The sequence below is a fragment of the Hoplias malabaricus genome, chromosome 2, assembly GCF_029633855.1.
Source record: "Hoplias malabaricus isolate fHopMal1 chromosome 2, fHopMal1.hap1, whole genome shotgun sequence".
NCBI lineage: Eukaryota > Metazoa > Chordata > Actinopteri > Characiformes > Erythrinidae > Hoplias > Hoplias malabaricus.
This window is the reverse complement of record NC_089801.1, coordinates 59859069-59874633: the sequence shown is the minus strand read 5'-3', so window position 1 is coordinate 59874633 and position 15565 is coordinate 59859069. Positions and strand designations below refer to the sequence as shown.

Genomic DNA, 15565 nt, shown 5'->3' with positions numbered 1-15565 from the left:
TGGTTGGTGATGTCAGGTAACCATCAGCTGAATCATGGGAGTTGAAGTTCTCTGAGTCTCTCCCAGACTCAAGTATTGAAGTGTCCTGAACTGAGGGAGGATGCGAGACGTCCGCCGCTACAGGCGTGACACACTCTCTCTCTCTCTCTTTCTCTCCTAAACCACTCATAGGAAGTGGTATATTTTAAGTGCTGGTCATGTGGTCTGTGGAGCCACAAGCTGATGAAAAGTAAAAACAGAAGCTGTACATTTAAATTACATATAAACATCTGAATGTCTTTTTCAATACGGACAAAACTAAAATGACAATGAAGATCCTCCTCATCTTCAGCCTCTACCTGATCTCAGGTAACAAACACACTTCTAAATCATCAGCTCTATCAGCAGTGTCACATCCAGCCTTTCTTCACACGGACATTCCTCCTCTTTTAGCAGCTGCTGGAGGATCCAGGAGAGTGAGGGGATTTTCAGGAGGAGGAGTACTCATCAAGTGCAGATATGAGACACAATACACATCAAACACAAAGTATTTCTGTAAGAGTTCAGGGTTGATCTGTGCTGACCAAATCAAGACAGATGTTAAAAATGAGTGGGTGAATTCAGGAAGATTCTCACTGTTTGATGACACTAGTGCTGCAGTTTTCTGGGTGAAGATCAGAGACCTCACTGTAGAAGATTCTGGATTCTATCAGTGTGCAGTGGATAAAACCTTGTTGGACAGCTTCACCCCAGTGGAACTGGAGGTAGAGGAAGGTGAGTGTCCTCATCATTGTCCTCTTTATGATCTAAATCCTCCAGCATCATTAGCTTCAGTTACAGTGAGAGAAAACACATAGAAGCCCATAGAAGAACTGAGATCAGGAACTGTGTTCTCACAGTGTCTTGACAGTTCTGTTAAGAGACGAGTGGAGGCTGCACCCATTGTTCTTCCTCGTTTCTGATTCTGTTTAAAGTGTGTGTTACTGAAGACTAGTGAAACTGAGACTAAAAAAACTTAAATATCTGAGTTCAGTGTGATTTTTAAGTGCAGTGAAGTCAGTTTAACAGTGTTCTCAGCTGCTGCAGTGTCCTTCACTGTGGAGACGGAGAGACGTCTGATTACAGCAGCAGCTTGTGTTTCAGAGAGGACAGTGTATTGAGGACATTTTGTAATTTTGGTTTGTTTCACAACAACAGCCCAGAATCTGATTAAATGATGTTAGTTACACTGAAGCAGCTGCACATGAGCTTAAAGTTAGGTGTCCTGTACTGATCTGTAGATCAGTGTGACTGTGTTGCCTGGAGTGATGTTTGTGTTCCAGAAATAGTCCTCAGACACCAGCAGCTGACCTCACTGATGTTTATTAGGCTGAATGCCATCAAATCTTTGTATGTGATTTTTGTATTCATCTACTTATTGACAGATCCAGAGTTTGGAAAGAGCATCAGTGTGACTGGCCGTGCTGAAGGAAGTGTGAACATCAGCTGTAAATACCCAGATCTCTTCAGGAATTACCTCAAGTTTCTATGCAGGAGGGTGGACAGTGGTGACTGTGTTTATAAAACACCTGTTAAAAAAAGTAGGAAACTGATAAATCAGGGAAAATACTCACTATATGACACTGTATAACACCCTCAGTGTGATCATCAGTGATGTGAGAGAGGGAGAGTCTGGTGAATACTGGTGTGGAGCTGAATCAGACTGGGAATCTGATCATGGATACAAGCTCTACATCGCACACATCAGCCTCACAGTGACCGGTGAGTAGAGGACATTTTTGATGCAGTTGTAAATGTTTAGACACCTACTGTTGAGTGTTTTGTCTGAGTAAACTCTGCAATGTGCATTTTATGTTTGAACACTCCACTTATTGTAAAGGTGGTGAATGTCTGGGTTCCTGGATCCAATTAAACCTTCACATAAAGAGGAGCTGGGGTGGTGGGGTCAGCATCCAACTGGAGAACTGTAGCTGGACTCAGAGGACACTCAGTTCAGATTCACTCTCCCTATGAGTCTGGATATGACTCCTACACAAATTATCTCTGCAGAGGGGCATGTAGGTCTTATACTAAAGGGGAAATGTAGTTCCTTTACTACATTATCACCATCACTGACCTGAGAACCAAAGATGCAGGAGCTCTGGGTCATCACTAGAGTGAGATTATTTTACATGTTAATGACCTTCAGAAAATCCACGATTCCCCTCACTTTCCATTGTTCCCCATTCTCTCCTGTATCTCATCACTCTTACACTGTCCTCAGCCCATTGTTCACAAGATAATGACCTCAACCCAAACAAACAAAGTCAGCTCCAGTTTTAGTTTCAGACAAACATTGGACGACAGGGGGACGAGGGACTGGAGAGTGGGTCTGTGAAAGACAGCTCTGAGGATTATTTCACTCTCTCTCTCTGTTTCTTTCTGCTTCTCTCCCAAATGTTCTAAGCTCAACCTCTTCCAGCACCACCCCCAAAACCACACCACCGTCAACACCAAATATTCACCACCAGGTCAGTGCTTTGCTTTTTCACACATCTGTAATATCATCTGTTTCACCCCTCACAGTGTATACTGTTGTAAATAAACATGTGAACATCCCTACTGAACTAAACATAAAGACTAGGAAGCTGTGGATTAGAGAAGTGGGCTTGGGACCAAAGGGCTGACCCTGAACTGTCAGAGGAAGAGGGTGGGGAGAGTGAAGGAACAGAACTTTCTCCTCTCTCAACATCCACAGCTAAAATGTGCTTGAGGAAGACAACTAACCTTCCACTGGACTCCAGGCTCCAATGTGGCTGTTTGTTACTCTGGCTGTGTTTGCGCTCACTGTGAGTGTGTGTGTGTGTGTGTGAGAGAGAGAGTATGTGTGAGTGTGTGTGTGTATTTGTATTTGCTGCTGTGAGTGAATTAATGTGTAGTCTCACTCCTGAAATGCATTAATAAAGTGGCTATTTCTGCTGTAAAATGTGTCACAGGCTCTTTTCCAATGTTGGTGTTGATTTTTATCTCTTCTGTGTTGTTTAATCATGGTACTAAAGTTAATAATGCTGTGTGTTAGGCGTATTACCCAAGGACTCCTACTGTTTTTACCCCAGTGTAGTTGAGGTATTATGTCTTCTGCTGAGTGTGTGAAATATATGCCATCTCTGTCACTGTCAAATGAAAGGCATCAACACTGAACCCAAAGCTCAGGACACATCAGCACCAACAGCTGAAAAACCAAGGAAAAAAAAAAATAATGAAGCAAGAAATAAACACTAATCATTAAAATACGGAACGTTATCTTTGCCATTTGGCTCAATTTACATTCACTCAGTTCAGAAACTACTAGAAGTGACATTTGATTTCTACCACAGCACTTTCCTTCCACTGGTGGTTTCACTAAATCCACAAAATCTCTCTGTTATGAAACTGAATCATCGCAGAAATAATGCTGTAAACTGCTGTGTGAGAATATTTCTGTTTTTGTGGAGTTTACAGTTAGGTTTAGGGTTAGGATTAGAGTTAGAGGTTAGGGTTTGTTTAGAGTTAAAATCAAGGATAAAGTTGATCAGTTTTGGGTTATTTTTTACAGCGATTAAATCAGATTTTTCAAACTGGGTTGGTGTCAGAAAGTCACATCAGATAAAACACATTGTCTCTATTCTCTGAATGGTCTTTAGTGACAGACAAAAACAGAGAAGCATGCTTGTGTTGGGAGATGATATAGAGTAGTGTCTGTGTGAGCATGAGACTTGGAGCCTTTATCAGAAATCTTTCAGGTGAAATGATCCAGTGACAAAAACTGAGAACCCTGGTGCCCTGCAAAAGAAAATGAACACAACCTCTCTCTCTCTCTCTCTCTCTCTCTCTCTCTCTCTCTCTCTCTCTCTCTCTCTCTCTCTCTTCCCACTCAAGGGAAGTGGAAGTACCTACTTTTTTGTGCTGATCTAGTGGTCTGTAGAACCACAAACAACTGAAGAGTAAAATCAGAAAACTGTTTAATGTCCTGAACATCTTTTTTCAATTCAGACAAAGCTCAAATGACCATGAAGATCTTCCTCATCTTCAGCCTCTACCTGATCTCAGGTAAGAAACACACTTCTAAATCATCAGCTCTATCAGCAGTGCCACATCCAGCCTTTCCTCACATGGACATTTGGGTAACACTTTATAATACAGCCTGGATCTTTCCAGCAGTATATCTTTCTGCATTATAGGGTTTACTTTCCTGGTATTTACTGTGTAATTCCCAGCATATTAAAATATAGTTTCCCACATTTTAAATTTGCATCTTCATTTTACAGTGTATTTTCCTGGTACATACAGTGTAAATGTATTAAGATACACACATATATTTTTAATCACAACACACAATAATGAGTCATGTACAGATTTATATATTATATTCATTAATTACACAACAACAGTGATGTTCTGCTGTTCTTACTCACTTACTTACTTATTTAATCACAACACACAATGAGCTATGTACAGATGTATAATTAATGAATATAATATATAAAACAACAGCAAGTGATGTTCTGCTGTTCTTACTCTGTGAATAACGAAGACTTCTTGTGTAAGTGTGGCAGTGAGAAGTGGTTACAGTGCTATTTATGAAGTTTACTTTGAAACCATTGAGGACTAACAACTACCAGAGTAAACCACTGAGGAGTGTCAGCCGCCTGTGTACACAGTACTGTGCAGAAGTCTTAGCCTCCTACGATAATGATATATATTTAAACCCATGCCTTCTCAGTAAGTGGTGCTTGTGTAAAGTTAAATATAATCACAGTAAATACAAAAGAATTATATGAAGCAAATAAGAAGATGTTTTTTCTATAAAGTAGTAGGTGAGAGTGAGTTTGAAGAACAATGTTTTTTTTCATATTCTCATGGATTTTCATAAATTTGGTAAATCAACATTTGGAAGTAAAAAAAACAATTAAAATAATTCAAACAATTGAAATGATACATTAAATGTAAAAACCAGTAAACTGCTGTTCTAGAATAAAAACGAGGAGTGTTTTAAACTCAGGGCTATTCTAATGTTCTCAGCTTGGCTCACATGTCAGTAGCAGATCTCATAAATACACTGGTCCTACACCTTTAAGACATTTATAACCAGTAACAACACCTTAAAGTCTATTCTGTAATAGACTGGTATCCAGTGTAAGGATTTAAGAACAGGGGTGTCCCATCCAATTAGTGATGTGTTTAAGGCATTTACACAATGAGTCAACTGAACCAGTGTCATTTGGACAGCCAAGTAAATCTGAGTATCATCTGCATAGTTGTGATTGGACAGCCAATAGTCTTTTAGAATCTGGCCAAGAGGAAGCATGTATAGATTAAATAGAAGTGGAGGAACCCTGGGGGACACCACTGGTCATGGACACACTCTCAGAACTATTACTTTCTATTTCTACAATGTAGTTCCTGCCTTGCAGATATGAACTGAACCAAGGCTGGATTTACGTGAACTGACACGGGGGAACACACAACACTTCTCACAGACAGTCACCTGGAGCAGGACTCGATCCAAAAACGTCCAGGTCCCTGGAGCTGTGTTACTGTGACACTACCTGCTGCACCACCATGCCACCTGTAGATGTGCAGTCTTTTATTATCCTTGACACAAACTCATCTGCCTTTAAGATAACTACATCCAGAGTGTGACCATGACTGTGTATACCCCTGTATAAGAGTCCAAAAGAGTCCAATATGGCACATAGTTCTATGGTAAAACTGTCATTATATATGTTAAAGTCACCAGCAATAACAAAATGGCCAAAATCAGTACAAATTAAAGACTCTCTGAAATGGGGTCATTGGCGAGTTTTGGGTTTGTTACCCCATTAAAAGAGTAATTTCCAAAGAGCGGGGTGTTTGCTGTCTGCTGTGACCAGCTCAGCTGTGTTGTTCACTGTGTTTGTGATTCTTCCCATGGTCATGCAGTGGTTCAAATCTGTTTTTCAACTGAAGCTGGTCTGGTTCTGTGCTGTGGCCTCTAAGCAGCAGTGTTAGGTTTAGCAGTTGAATTTTCGAGATGGGAGTATAAGATGAGACTACAGAGCTGTACAAAGTGTGGCATTTGTTCCTAGCTCTAATATGCACCCATTGTCCATCTCTATCAACTATACTCACTATTGTCTGGTCCGGTTCTGTTAAGCCCTCCCCCTGCTGTCTGTTGCCAATATTCCCACAGATACTCCTCACACAGTGGCAACATAGTGCTGCTGACTTGTGTATATCAACTCTGTCACAGAAAAACATGATGTTTTTGAAGGTGAAGTAAAGAAGTAATAGATAGCAGAACTTCTGTTCCCTGCAGATAATTTTAATAATATATTCATTTGGAAACTCAACAAAACGTAGGGTGCCCACACTTTACCACACAACTATATATGCAGATGTGTACATAATAACTGTTTATATATAAGTATGTAAATGAGCTCAAGACTGACACAATGATCTGAACATTAGCTTTATCACTGGGAGATAGTGAGACTGATTCCTGGTGATGCCTCAGTCATAACCAGGAATCCCCAAGATCATGCGTGACCTGTTTCGCCCCCAGTACCTGTTTAATAACATAATAGATCTGGACCATCCTTTATATTTTAGTTGCAAGAACTGCCCTCACAACAACTGTTGTCTAAATCACACACAACAAAACAAAATGTGAAATGTTCTACATCAACAGATCAAGATCAATCAGCAGAAACAACAGCATCAAGCACAACCCAGCACAAGACCACTACCGCAGCAACTTCCAAGAAGACAGCACCAGGTACAGCACTCGGTTCTAACACTCCGTTGTGATCTTCTTTTTGTCTGTGTGTAATGTGTGTATTCTGTCGCTATGTATTTTCCAGAGCTAATGGAGGACAGATGCACTCATGTTGCTCAGTCACCACCAGGGGGAGCTGTCTATGAAAGTGTCCCATCCAGAGAGAAGCTCCAATGCTTCTGAGTGTGACGTGTCTTCTGTTGTGTTCCCGGGTCCCTAATCAGGAGAAAGACTTGTTCTGGTTTGTCTTAGTTTTCTCCTGGTGTGCTAGAAGAGGGGTTGATTCTGTTCTTTAACTTAAGAGCTGAAAATTAAATATATCATACCATCATTGTTGTTGTTTTTGTAGATTGGGAATCTGGACGACAAGGATCTCTCTCTATTTTCACGTTGTGGCCTGACCTAGACCAGGTTATAAAAGCCTGTGAAGTAGACCTAGGACAAAACGACTTATCAGCAATCTAAATTCTCAATGGAGATAAGGTCATTAAAAGGTATGTGTGAACAAAAGGAATGTACTTACCTGGAAATTGTTCCAGTGAAGGGTCCGGTGGGTCTGGGTGAGTTGGTGCCAGTGGGAAATTCAAGAATGGCAATCTTACACTGTTGGAAGGATCCACCAATGAGGAAAGATGTGTGGATCTCTCACCTCCTGCAGGGCCACAAAAAGATAAAATAAGAATGTTAATGATAATATGCTTATCCATACTGTGATTTGATTTTTGTAAATATCGACTCAACACCTTTCAGTAGAGTTACTTTAATACAGTTTGTATAATAGTGATGTTCGAACCGATAATGAGTAAAATTGAGCACTGAACTGAACACATGGCTCCATTTGTACTCTGCCATTGTGTCTTTGTCTACAGACTGAGTGAATGAGCAGTGTGCCGTTGTGCTTACACATCACACACGTACCCAGGCAGAAGAAAAAGTAGTTCCCATCAACCGCATATCATTTAGACAAGATCTCAATAGTTTAGTTACTTTCCACTGTTTCCAGTATCCTGTTAATTATATACATTACCTCAAATGACTGAAGTATCAAACGTATCGATATTTTGATTTCAGAATAGATTTTAGAGCATAAAGGTCAGAGGTATCTATGTTTCAGTATCAATCTGCACATCACGAGTGTTTAATGTGTACAAGCACCTTTGTTAGAGAAGAGTGCGCTGTGTTCCATTCTCTCTGACGTCTACAGTAAACCCTAGTCTAAGATGGAGTCAGAGCTGGACTTGTTGTATAATAATAACTCTTATCAGGAGAAAGGCTTTTTCTGGTTTGTCATGGTTTTAAAAGGAGAAATAATAATACTAATTTTAATGATGTGTAATATATCTGTACAGTCCCTGATAACAAGGAGATGGCAGACCACTGTTCGCCCACTGAGGGCAAAGTTGGAGGTCCACTAGTCCAAAACTCCTGTTAAGCACAGCATTTTCTGGGCGGACTGCTGGTGATTAAACATAATTTTAGACAAAATGCCACATTTTAGCATTTCATTACGTTCTTTTGTTATTCTTTATAAATAAGATCAGTAAATAATTTTAATCAGCACAGTGTCATTTTTAGCATTTAATCATTTTCTATCAGTCTTATACTCGTTATTATATCTCTCATAGTTGTTGGTAATATTTGTATTAGTTTGTTTTCCAGAATAAAAGTCTCTGTGAATTTAAAATCTGTTTGAGGAGATTAATAATTAGTTTTATCCTGTACAGGACAGTAATCTGAGTGGCCCCATGGTGGACCAGCAGTGGTCTACAGTCAGTGGTGTGCCAGCCTTTTTATGCCAGTGGACTGATATATGCTCGCTGCGCTGTCTGGGATGGTTAGCTTGTGTATTGAGTGTGAATGTCATGCTTAGTGTTTAAAACCCTGAGTCTACAGTTCATTCCTGCTGTTCAGTTTAGTTCTGTGCTCCGCAGCTTGTTTTATCAGCCACCGGGGGAGTTTGGGTGTCTGCATCTGTGAGCTGGGATGCTTGAAAATTGTGTAAATATATTTTCATCCCATTTCTTTGTGTTTGTACAGTCTTTCACTAGTTTTATCATGCCACATAATACATCAATTGTTGCACTGTTATATCGGAGTCTCCATTATAACTCCCAGAGACCTTACTAACTAGCCTTGTGTAAATCTGAAATCCCCTCTAGTGGGGTAGTAACACCTAACACACTGTTTCACACAGGAGTAAATGTTGGTCTCTAGAAAGAGGGAAATACAAGATAAATAGAAACCAAGTGGAAGACCTGGCTGCAGTCAGTGCAGATCTCTAGGACAGAAGAACACAGAGCAGAGCGACCCCACACCTCTCAGTAGAGTTAGTTTAAGAGCTGCACAAAGAGAAGGGTCCATATACATAATGTGGACGGTGAGAAACACTGTGGACAGCTGTAGTATGGTATATTCAGAGTAGTTCTGACAGTTCACCTCTATTCATCTGAGCTGGTCATAAGTGTGAGATTATGCAGACATGCTAATGATGTAAACTTTAAGACAGAGAGGTTACTGTGAAATTTGTGTAAGAGGAAATTTGTGGTTGAGCAGTGACGACAGCAGAATGCAGAAGCGACAAAATACAGCACAAGAAACAAAGAGTTTCAGACAAAGATTTCAGCATGTGGCCACTCGTAATCCTCCTGTCTGGCTGCTTTCCAGGTGAGTTTTATACTGCGCTTCATTTACCATCATTATTCCTACTATTGCTTATTTACCATTATTTTTACTACATCTACAGCAATACTATTAAAAGCATCAGTATTACTACTACTACTACATCTGATTTACTGCTACCTCACTACTACTGTGTTTACTGCTACTGCTTCAGCATCACTATCACCACTGCTATTTCTAATTCTATTAATAGTGTTACTTCTCATTCATCACTATGGTGGACTTTATCAAAATACACTGAAATGTAGAAGGGATGCTCAGAGACAGTTTCAGTCTATTGTTCAGTGAATACTTTGTCAGTGTTGCTTAGAGTTTATCTTTATTATGAAGGAATTTACTTCATTCATTTCAAGGTGGTGCAGCAGGTAGTGTCTCTGTCACAGCTCCAGAGACCTGGAGGTTGTGGGTTTGAGTCCCGCTCCGGATGACTGTCTGTGAGGTGTTTGATGTGTTCTCCCTGTGTCTGCGTGGGTTTCTTCCAGATGCTTGGGTTTCCTCCCACAGTTCAAAAACACACGTTGGTAGGTGGATTGGTTACTCAAAAGTGTCTGTGTCTATGTTGGCTAAAGTACAACAAAAGCCATTTTTTGCTGGTTAGCACATGAAGTGAAAATGACTGAAGTGAGATCAATCTGCACGACAACACATAATCACAGCTTTTCTGGTGTAACCTAGGGCTCTTTGTTCATGGCTGATCTTTGGCAGTGAACCAACTTAGTGCTGCATTGTGGTTATTCCATGCAATGCAGACACAGTTTTGGCCTTTTGGTCATTTGTTGGAAAGTGAACATCACTAAGCACACATTGCAGCCAGCTATGTGTAAATGTTAAAATCTCCTGAAACAGTGTTATTTTGGCTTAAAATGCAACAATTTGTCTCACAGTTACTAAATGCGACAGACATCACGGTTGTATTTAGTTAGGATTTGATTGGACTGCAGCTGTAATTATTAAATGAGATTCAGACGGCTGGTATGTCATCACACATGGAAAATTATATTTGGAGGTGTCTAGTCTATCCTCATTTTGTTTCTCTGTTCTCTGTTTGTTTCTCTATTTCTTTGTTAAAAGTGGCAGTGTGTTCCTGGCTTTCTCACTCACAGTCGTCCATTCCTCTCTGTGTTTCTAGCTTCCCATTGTGGTCTTTTGTTCATGGTGTCTCTGTGTTTCTGACCTGCTCCATTATGGGTTGTGGTTGACCTCTTCTCGTTCTGTTCTTGTTTCCACTGTTAGGTTAGTGTCTGTTTTATTATCTCTAAGCTTCCTGTGTCATCTCTCTACCTGTGTTTGTTCTCATGTTTGGTCTCCTATATCTGCTTAAGATTCTAGTCCTGGTTTCCCTCTAAGTCTTTTTATGTTCCTTGGTGTTTCTCAGTCTCAGTTCCTCTTTCTGTTCTGGTGCATGTTTAGTTTTAGTGTTATTTTTTAGTTTTCGTTGTCTATAGTTCTGTGAATTCACTTTGTATCTCAGAGCCTTGGTTATTGTATATTGTACGTCGTGTTGTTTATAGTATTATGTCTTTCCTTGTTAGTCACATTATTTTGTTTGGTTTGTTTTAGTCTTGTGTCTTGTATATATTTATATTTCTGTTCATTACAAATGCATCTCTGACTCTGTTCCACTTCCTTTTGCCACACAATTTAACAAAGAGTAAAAAAGAGATTATTATTTACAGTAATATTAATATTTCTCTGAATATGGCTGTGTGCACAGTGTAATACACATTCCCAGGGAGTTCTATGCTCTTTAATGTGTGTAAATCAGCCACTGTCTCTTGTGTGTGTGATGTTTGAGGCTCACACTGGTGCAGGCGGAGAGAAGGTTATCACTCCTGGGGGATGCTCTCCCTCTTGTGGGTGCTGTTCTGTGCTCTGTATTTCACACACGTGTGTGACTGGTTCTCAAATGTGCCTTTATTAAATGCATTTTAAAAGTATCCTTAATACATTACTCTTTATGCACAGTGATGAAATGCATTAATTAACACGTTACAAACTAAATATTTACCCAACTTTGAATGTAAATTCTCGATATGGTTTAATTAATATTAAAGTGCTGTGTATTTTATAAGACAATTTCAGCTCCTTGTTATCAGCTCATACTGGGGGTGGGGGTGTAACTGTGACTTAGCTCTTCCTCTAGGAGCCGCTCCAGTTAAACCTCCACAAGATGAGCTGTGGAGTGTTGGATGTTGCATTGTGTGTTTGGCTCATGTTTATTGGTGTGGATTGTGTTTTACAGCTGGAGTCAATGCTGTTAGAACTGTAACTGGACTCAGAGGACACTCAGTTCAGATTCACTGCCCCTATGACTCTGGATATGAATCCAGCACAAAGTATCTCTGCAGAGGGGAATGTTCTGTCTGGAAGATTAGAGACATTCCTGTTGACTCTAAATCATCTAAAGATCAGAGATTCTCTCTGAAAGACGACACAGTGAAAAGAGTCTTCATCATCACCATCACTGACCTGAGAACAGAGGATGCAGGAAAGTACTGGTGTGCAGTAGAGGGAGCTGTGCATGATAACTACAGTGAGATTCAGTTACTGATGAAACTGGGTGAGTGATGAGTCTGATTTTAGAGCTAAAGAAAATCATCATAGATTGGCCCCAGTCTTTTGATTGGTTTTGTTAATTTACTGAGAAAGTATTCCTTCAGCGTGTTAATCCTTAATATTGTAGTTTATTTTCAATGTTGTGAAGATGATGAAGAGGACTCTAACACCGACACCATTTTTACACTGTAAATAAAAAAGTTTATTAAAATGAAAAACAGCATCTAAACAAGCACCAGTGGACTGTTGGTTGAGATGAATTCAGCCAGTGTACCTCTGGCATTCATCCCCCATCCTCAGCTTTTATAGGTTATTTTGTGTCTATACAAGGTAAAAGGTCTTGTGTACAATATCTCCTACTCAGGTACTGAAAGAGAGAGAAAAATATATTTATAGCTTCCTGTCCTCTCGTTTTAAGGAAAGGAGCTTCACCATTCTCATGCAGACATAAGTCAGAACAGTAAAACACTGCCTAGTGCTGCACTTAATATCATTTGTGCATATAATACACTTCATTAACATCTTTTAAACACCATACTGTTCCCCAAAGAGAATGTGAAATTATGTTCATTTACAAAATCAAAAACAAAACAAAAAACATGGTGTGCCCACACTTTACTACTGTGGGGTAAAAATTATAACAGAAATAAAAAGACTGAGTCTCTGAGTCTGCATCAAATGAGAGAACATTTTATCTGGAGAGATTACTACACGTAGCACCTTTTCCTCTCTCCCCGACCCGCTTAACAAACTGCATCTTTATACCTGTGGCTCTCTACCTCTGATTACCAGAGCTCTCATTTCTTTACCTTAAATGGCTACGAGCCAAGTTACCATTATTACGTTTTACACATTCCATTTGCTTTCTTTGCACATCGATTGCATTCTAGTGCACTCTGTTCTCAGCATGTCTACAAGCCATTTTACCATCTCTTTTGCATATCTTTCACCTTTTAAAATGCGCTCTGTGCACCCCCTCTATTCAGTTGGTCTCGGTGGTCTCCTCTCTGTGGCCTGGAGACAAAAGGAGTTGATTGAACGGAAGGTGTCGATATGCTGTTATTTGAAACACACAGACACACATAAGTTTGCTGTTTCACACAGAGAATTAGGAATAAAACAATTTCAGTTACACAAGCATACATGGTTATTGTTGATTAAAAATACCTATATTGATTGTGAATCATTTCAATAAACAAATTCCAACACACTACACAAATGTATATACAAATGTGTACAATCTAAATATTTATATATGTCAGAAATGTAAGTAAAAAAGCCTCCAGACTGGAGCAATGATCTGAACATTAGCTTTTTCACTGGGAGGTAGTGAGATTGATTCCTGATGATACTACAGTCGTAACCAGGAATCCCCAAGATCATACCCTTTCTCTCCCCCATCACTCAGTTCAGTGCTAGCCTTAGGCATCTGTTTGCTAACATAACTGATCTGGACCATCCTTCATATTTTGGTGGCAAGAACTGCCTGTTGTGAAATGTTCTACATCAACAGACCAAGATCAATCAGCAGAAACAACAGCATCAAGCACAACTCCACAAACCAGCACAAGAACCACCACCACAACCACTTCCAAGAAGACAGCACCAGGTACAGCACTCTGTTCTCACACTCCATTGTGATTTTTGTTTTTGTCTGTGTGTAGTGAGTGAGTGTGTGTGTGTGTTTTCCAGAGCTAATGGAGGACAGATGCACTCATGTTGATCAGTCACCACCAGGGGAAGCTGTCTATGAAAGTGTCCCATCCAGAGAGAAGCTCCAATGCTTCTGCGTGTGATGTGTCTTCTGTTGTGTTCCCAGGTCCCTGCTCCATCTGGAGAGATAACACAGTGTGTTTAATGTGTAGGAGCTCCTCTGTTAGAGAAGAGTGAATGTTTGCTGCTTCATGATCTAGACACAGAGCACTTGGTGTTAATGTTTAATTGTCTCTTGTGTCTACTATGAAATCTGATCTAAGATGGAGGCTTAGACCCAGATCTGTTTTATATAATAACTCTTATCAGGAGAAAGGCTTGTTCTGCTTTGTCTTAGTTTTCTCCTGGTGTGTCTGAAGAGGGGTTGATTCTGTTCTATATCTTGAAAATAAAATATATTATACCCTCAGATGTTGTGGTTGTCTTTGTAGTCTGGGAATCTGGACAGCATGTATCTCTCTCTACTTTCACATTGTAGTCCAACCATTATAAAAACCTGTGGAACTGGCCTAAGACAGAGTGACCTATCACCAACCTAAATCCTCATTGGAGATAAGGTACACTAGAAAAGGTACACTATAGTGCTAAAAGTATTCAGTCATCCTTTCAAAATCATTGAATTCAGGTGTTCCAATCACTTCCATAGCAACAGATGTATAAAACCAAGCAAGTACAAACAGACTGCTTCTACAAACATTTGTGAAAGAATGATTCACTCTCATTGGCGACTTGAAAGTGTCCGTAGGTGTGAGTGTGTGAGTGAATGTGTGTCTGTGTTGCCCTGTGAAGGACTGACATCCCCTCCAGGGTGTATTCCCGCCTTGCGCCCGATGATTCCAGGTAGGCTCTGGACCCCCCGCGACCCTAAATAGGATAAGCAGTTACAGATAATGGATGGATGGATGGATGATTCACTCTCAGGAGCTCAGTGGTATTATAAATTGGAAGCAATTGGGAATGACAGCAACTCAACCACAAAGTGGCAGGCCACTATAAAAGACAGAGCAGGGGATCTTGAGGTGCATATTACACAGACGTCTCTAACTTTTGCAGAGTCAATGGCTACAGACCTCCAAACTTCATGTGGCCTTCAGATTAGCTCAAGAACACAGAGCAGAGTGACCCAACACCTTTCAGTAGAGTTAGTTTAAGAGCTGCACAAAGAGAATGGTCCGCAGCCTGCTGTGAAGACAGTGATGTAGAATGAGACGGGTGTAGGGTAACGAAATGAATGTGCTTTAATTTCTAAAAGGAAATTTGATTTTCTGGGTCTTTAATACTAGAATTTAGACTGGTCACTTTCAGAGACATCTTCACTTCCCAGCCCAGATTGGAATCTGAGATAGCACCCAGAGGGTAATAAAACCACTACAGGCCCTGTTTATGAACCTAGGTCTCTAAAAGTGTCAAGAAAGGAAATTTTGGTGATGGCAGAGACACTTCAAGGATCAATTTATGCTACCTGCTTAATCAAGAACTTTTCAAACCACAGAATTATATCTTAATTCCCATTGGTTTAAAACAGTTTCAAGTTGCATATGGGATACTACTGTAAAATTAATTCCAGTTGGACAATCAAAAATGGAATTAAAATCATGCCTTTAAAATGACCTTTCGTATGAAGTATTATTGAGGAACTACCAAGGTCGTCATATACTTTGTGTGTTATTTGGTTAAAAATGATGTAAAACGTGGTTTTGTCTGAATGATATATTTTATATTGCATGAGCATGATGCAGACATGTTGGATACTCATTCAACAGAAAGAGATTACAGAAGTCTTTATCTTGTCAAATGTCATATGTGATGTCACTACTTCAGGGAGGCAAGAGATGCTCCAATCCTCAATCCCTGAGGACCAAT

At 40.0% G+C, this 15565-nt stretch overlaps 1 protein-coding gene across 1 annotated transcript; it reads left to right on the top strand.

The window, feature by feature from the left end:
- Positions 1 to 9369: 9369 nt before the first annotated feature.
- Positions 9370 to 14018, top strand: LOC136674239 (CMRF35-like molecule 3). Its single transcript, XM_066650141.1, has 4 exons — positions 9370 to 9418; positions 11676 to 11993; positions 13503 to 13598; positions 13682 to 14018. The coding sequence occupies exons 1-4, from the start codon at positions 9379 to 9381 to the stop codon at positions 13783 to 13785; spliced, it is 558 nt and encodes a 185-aa protein (XP_066506238.1). The 5' UTR covers positions 9370 to 9378; the 3' UTR covers positions 13786 to 14018.
- Positions 14019 to 15565: the final 1547 nt, after the last annotated feature.

What these genes read in the sequence shown, in the direction of transcription:
- LOC136674239 (XM_066650141.1), top strand. Translation starts at nt 9,379, where the DNA reads ATGTGGCCACTCGTAATCCTCCTGTCTGGCTGCTTTCCAG. An exon ending in CCTGTCTGGCTGCTTTCCAG is followed by an intron (nt 9,419 to 11,675) that starts GTGAGTTTTATA and finishes TGTGTTTTACAG; the next exon opens with CTGGAGTCAATGCTGTTAGA. An exon ending in TCAGTTACTGATGAAACTGG is followed by an intron (nt 11,994 to 13,502) that starts GTGAGTGATGAG and finishes CTACATCAACAG; the next exon opens with ACCAAGATCAATCAGCAGAA.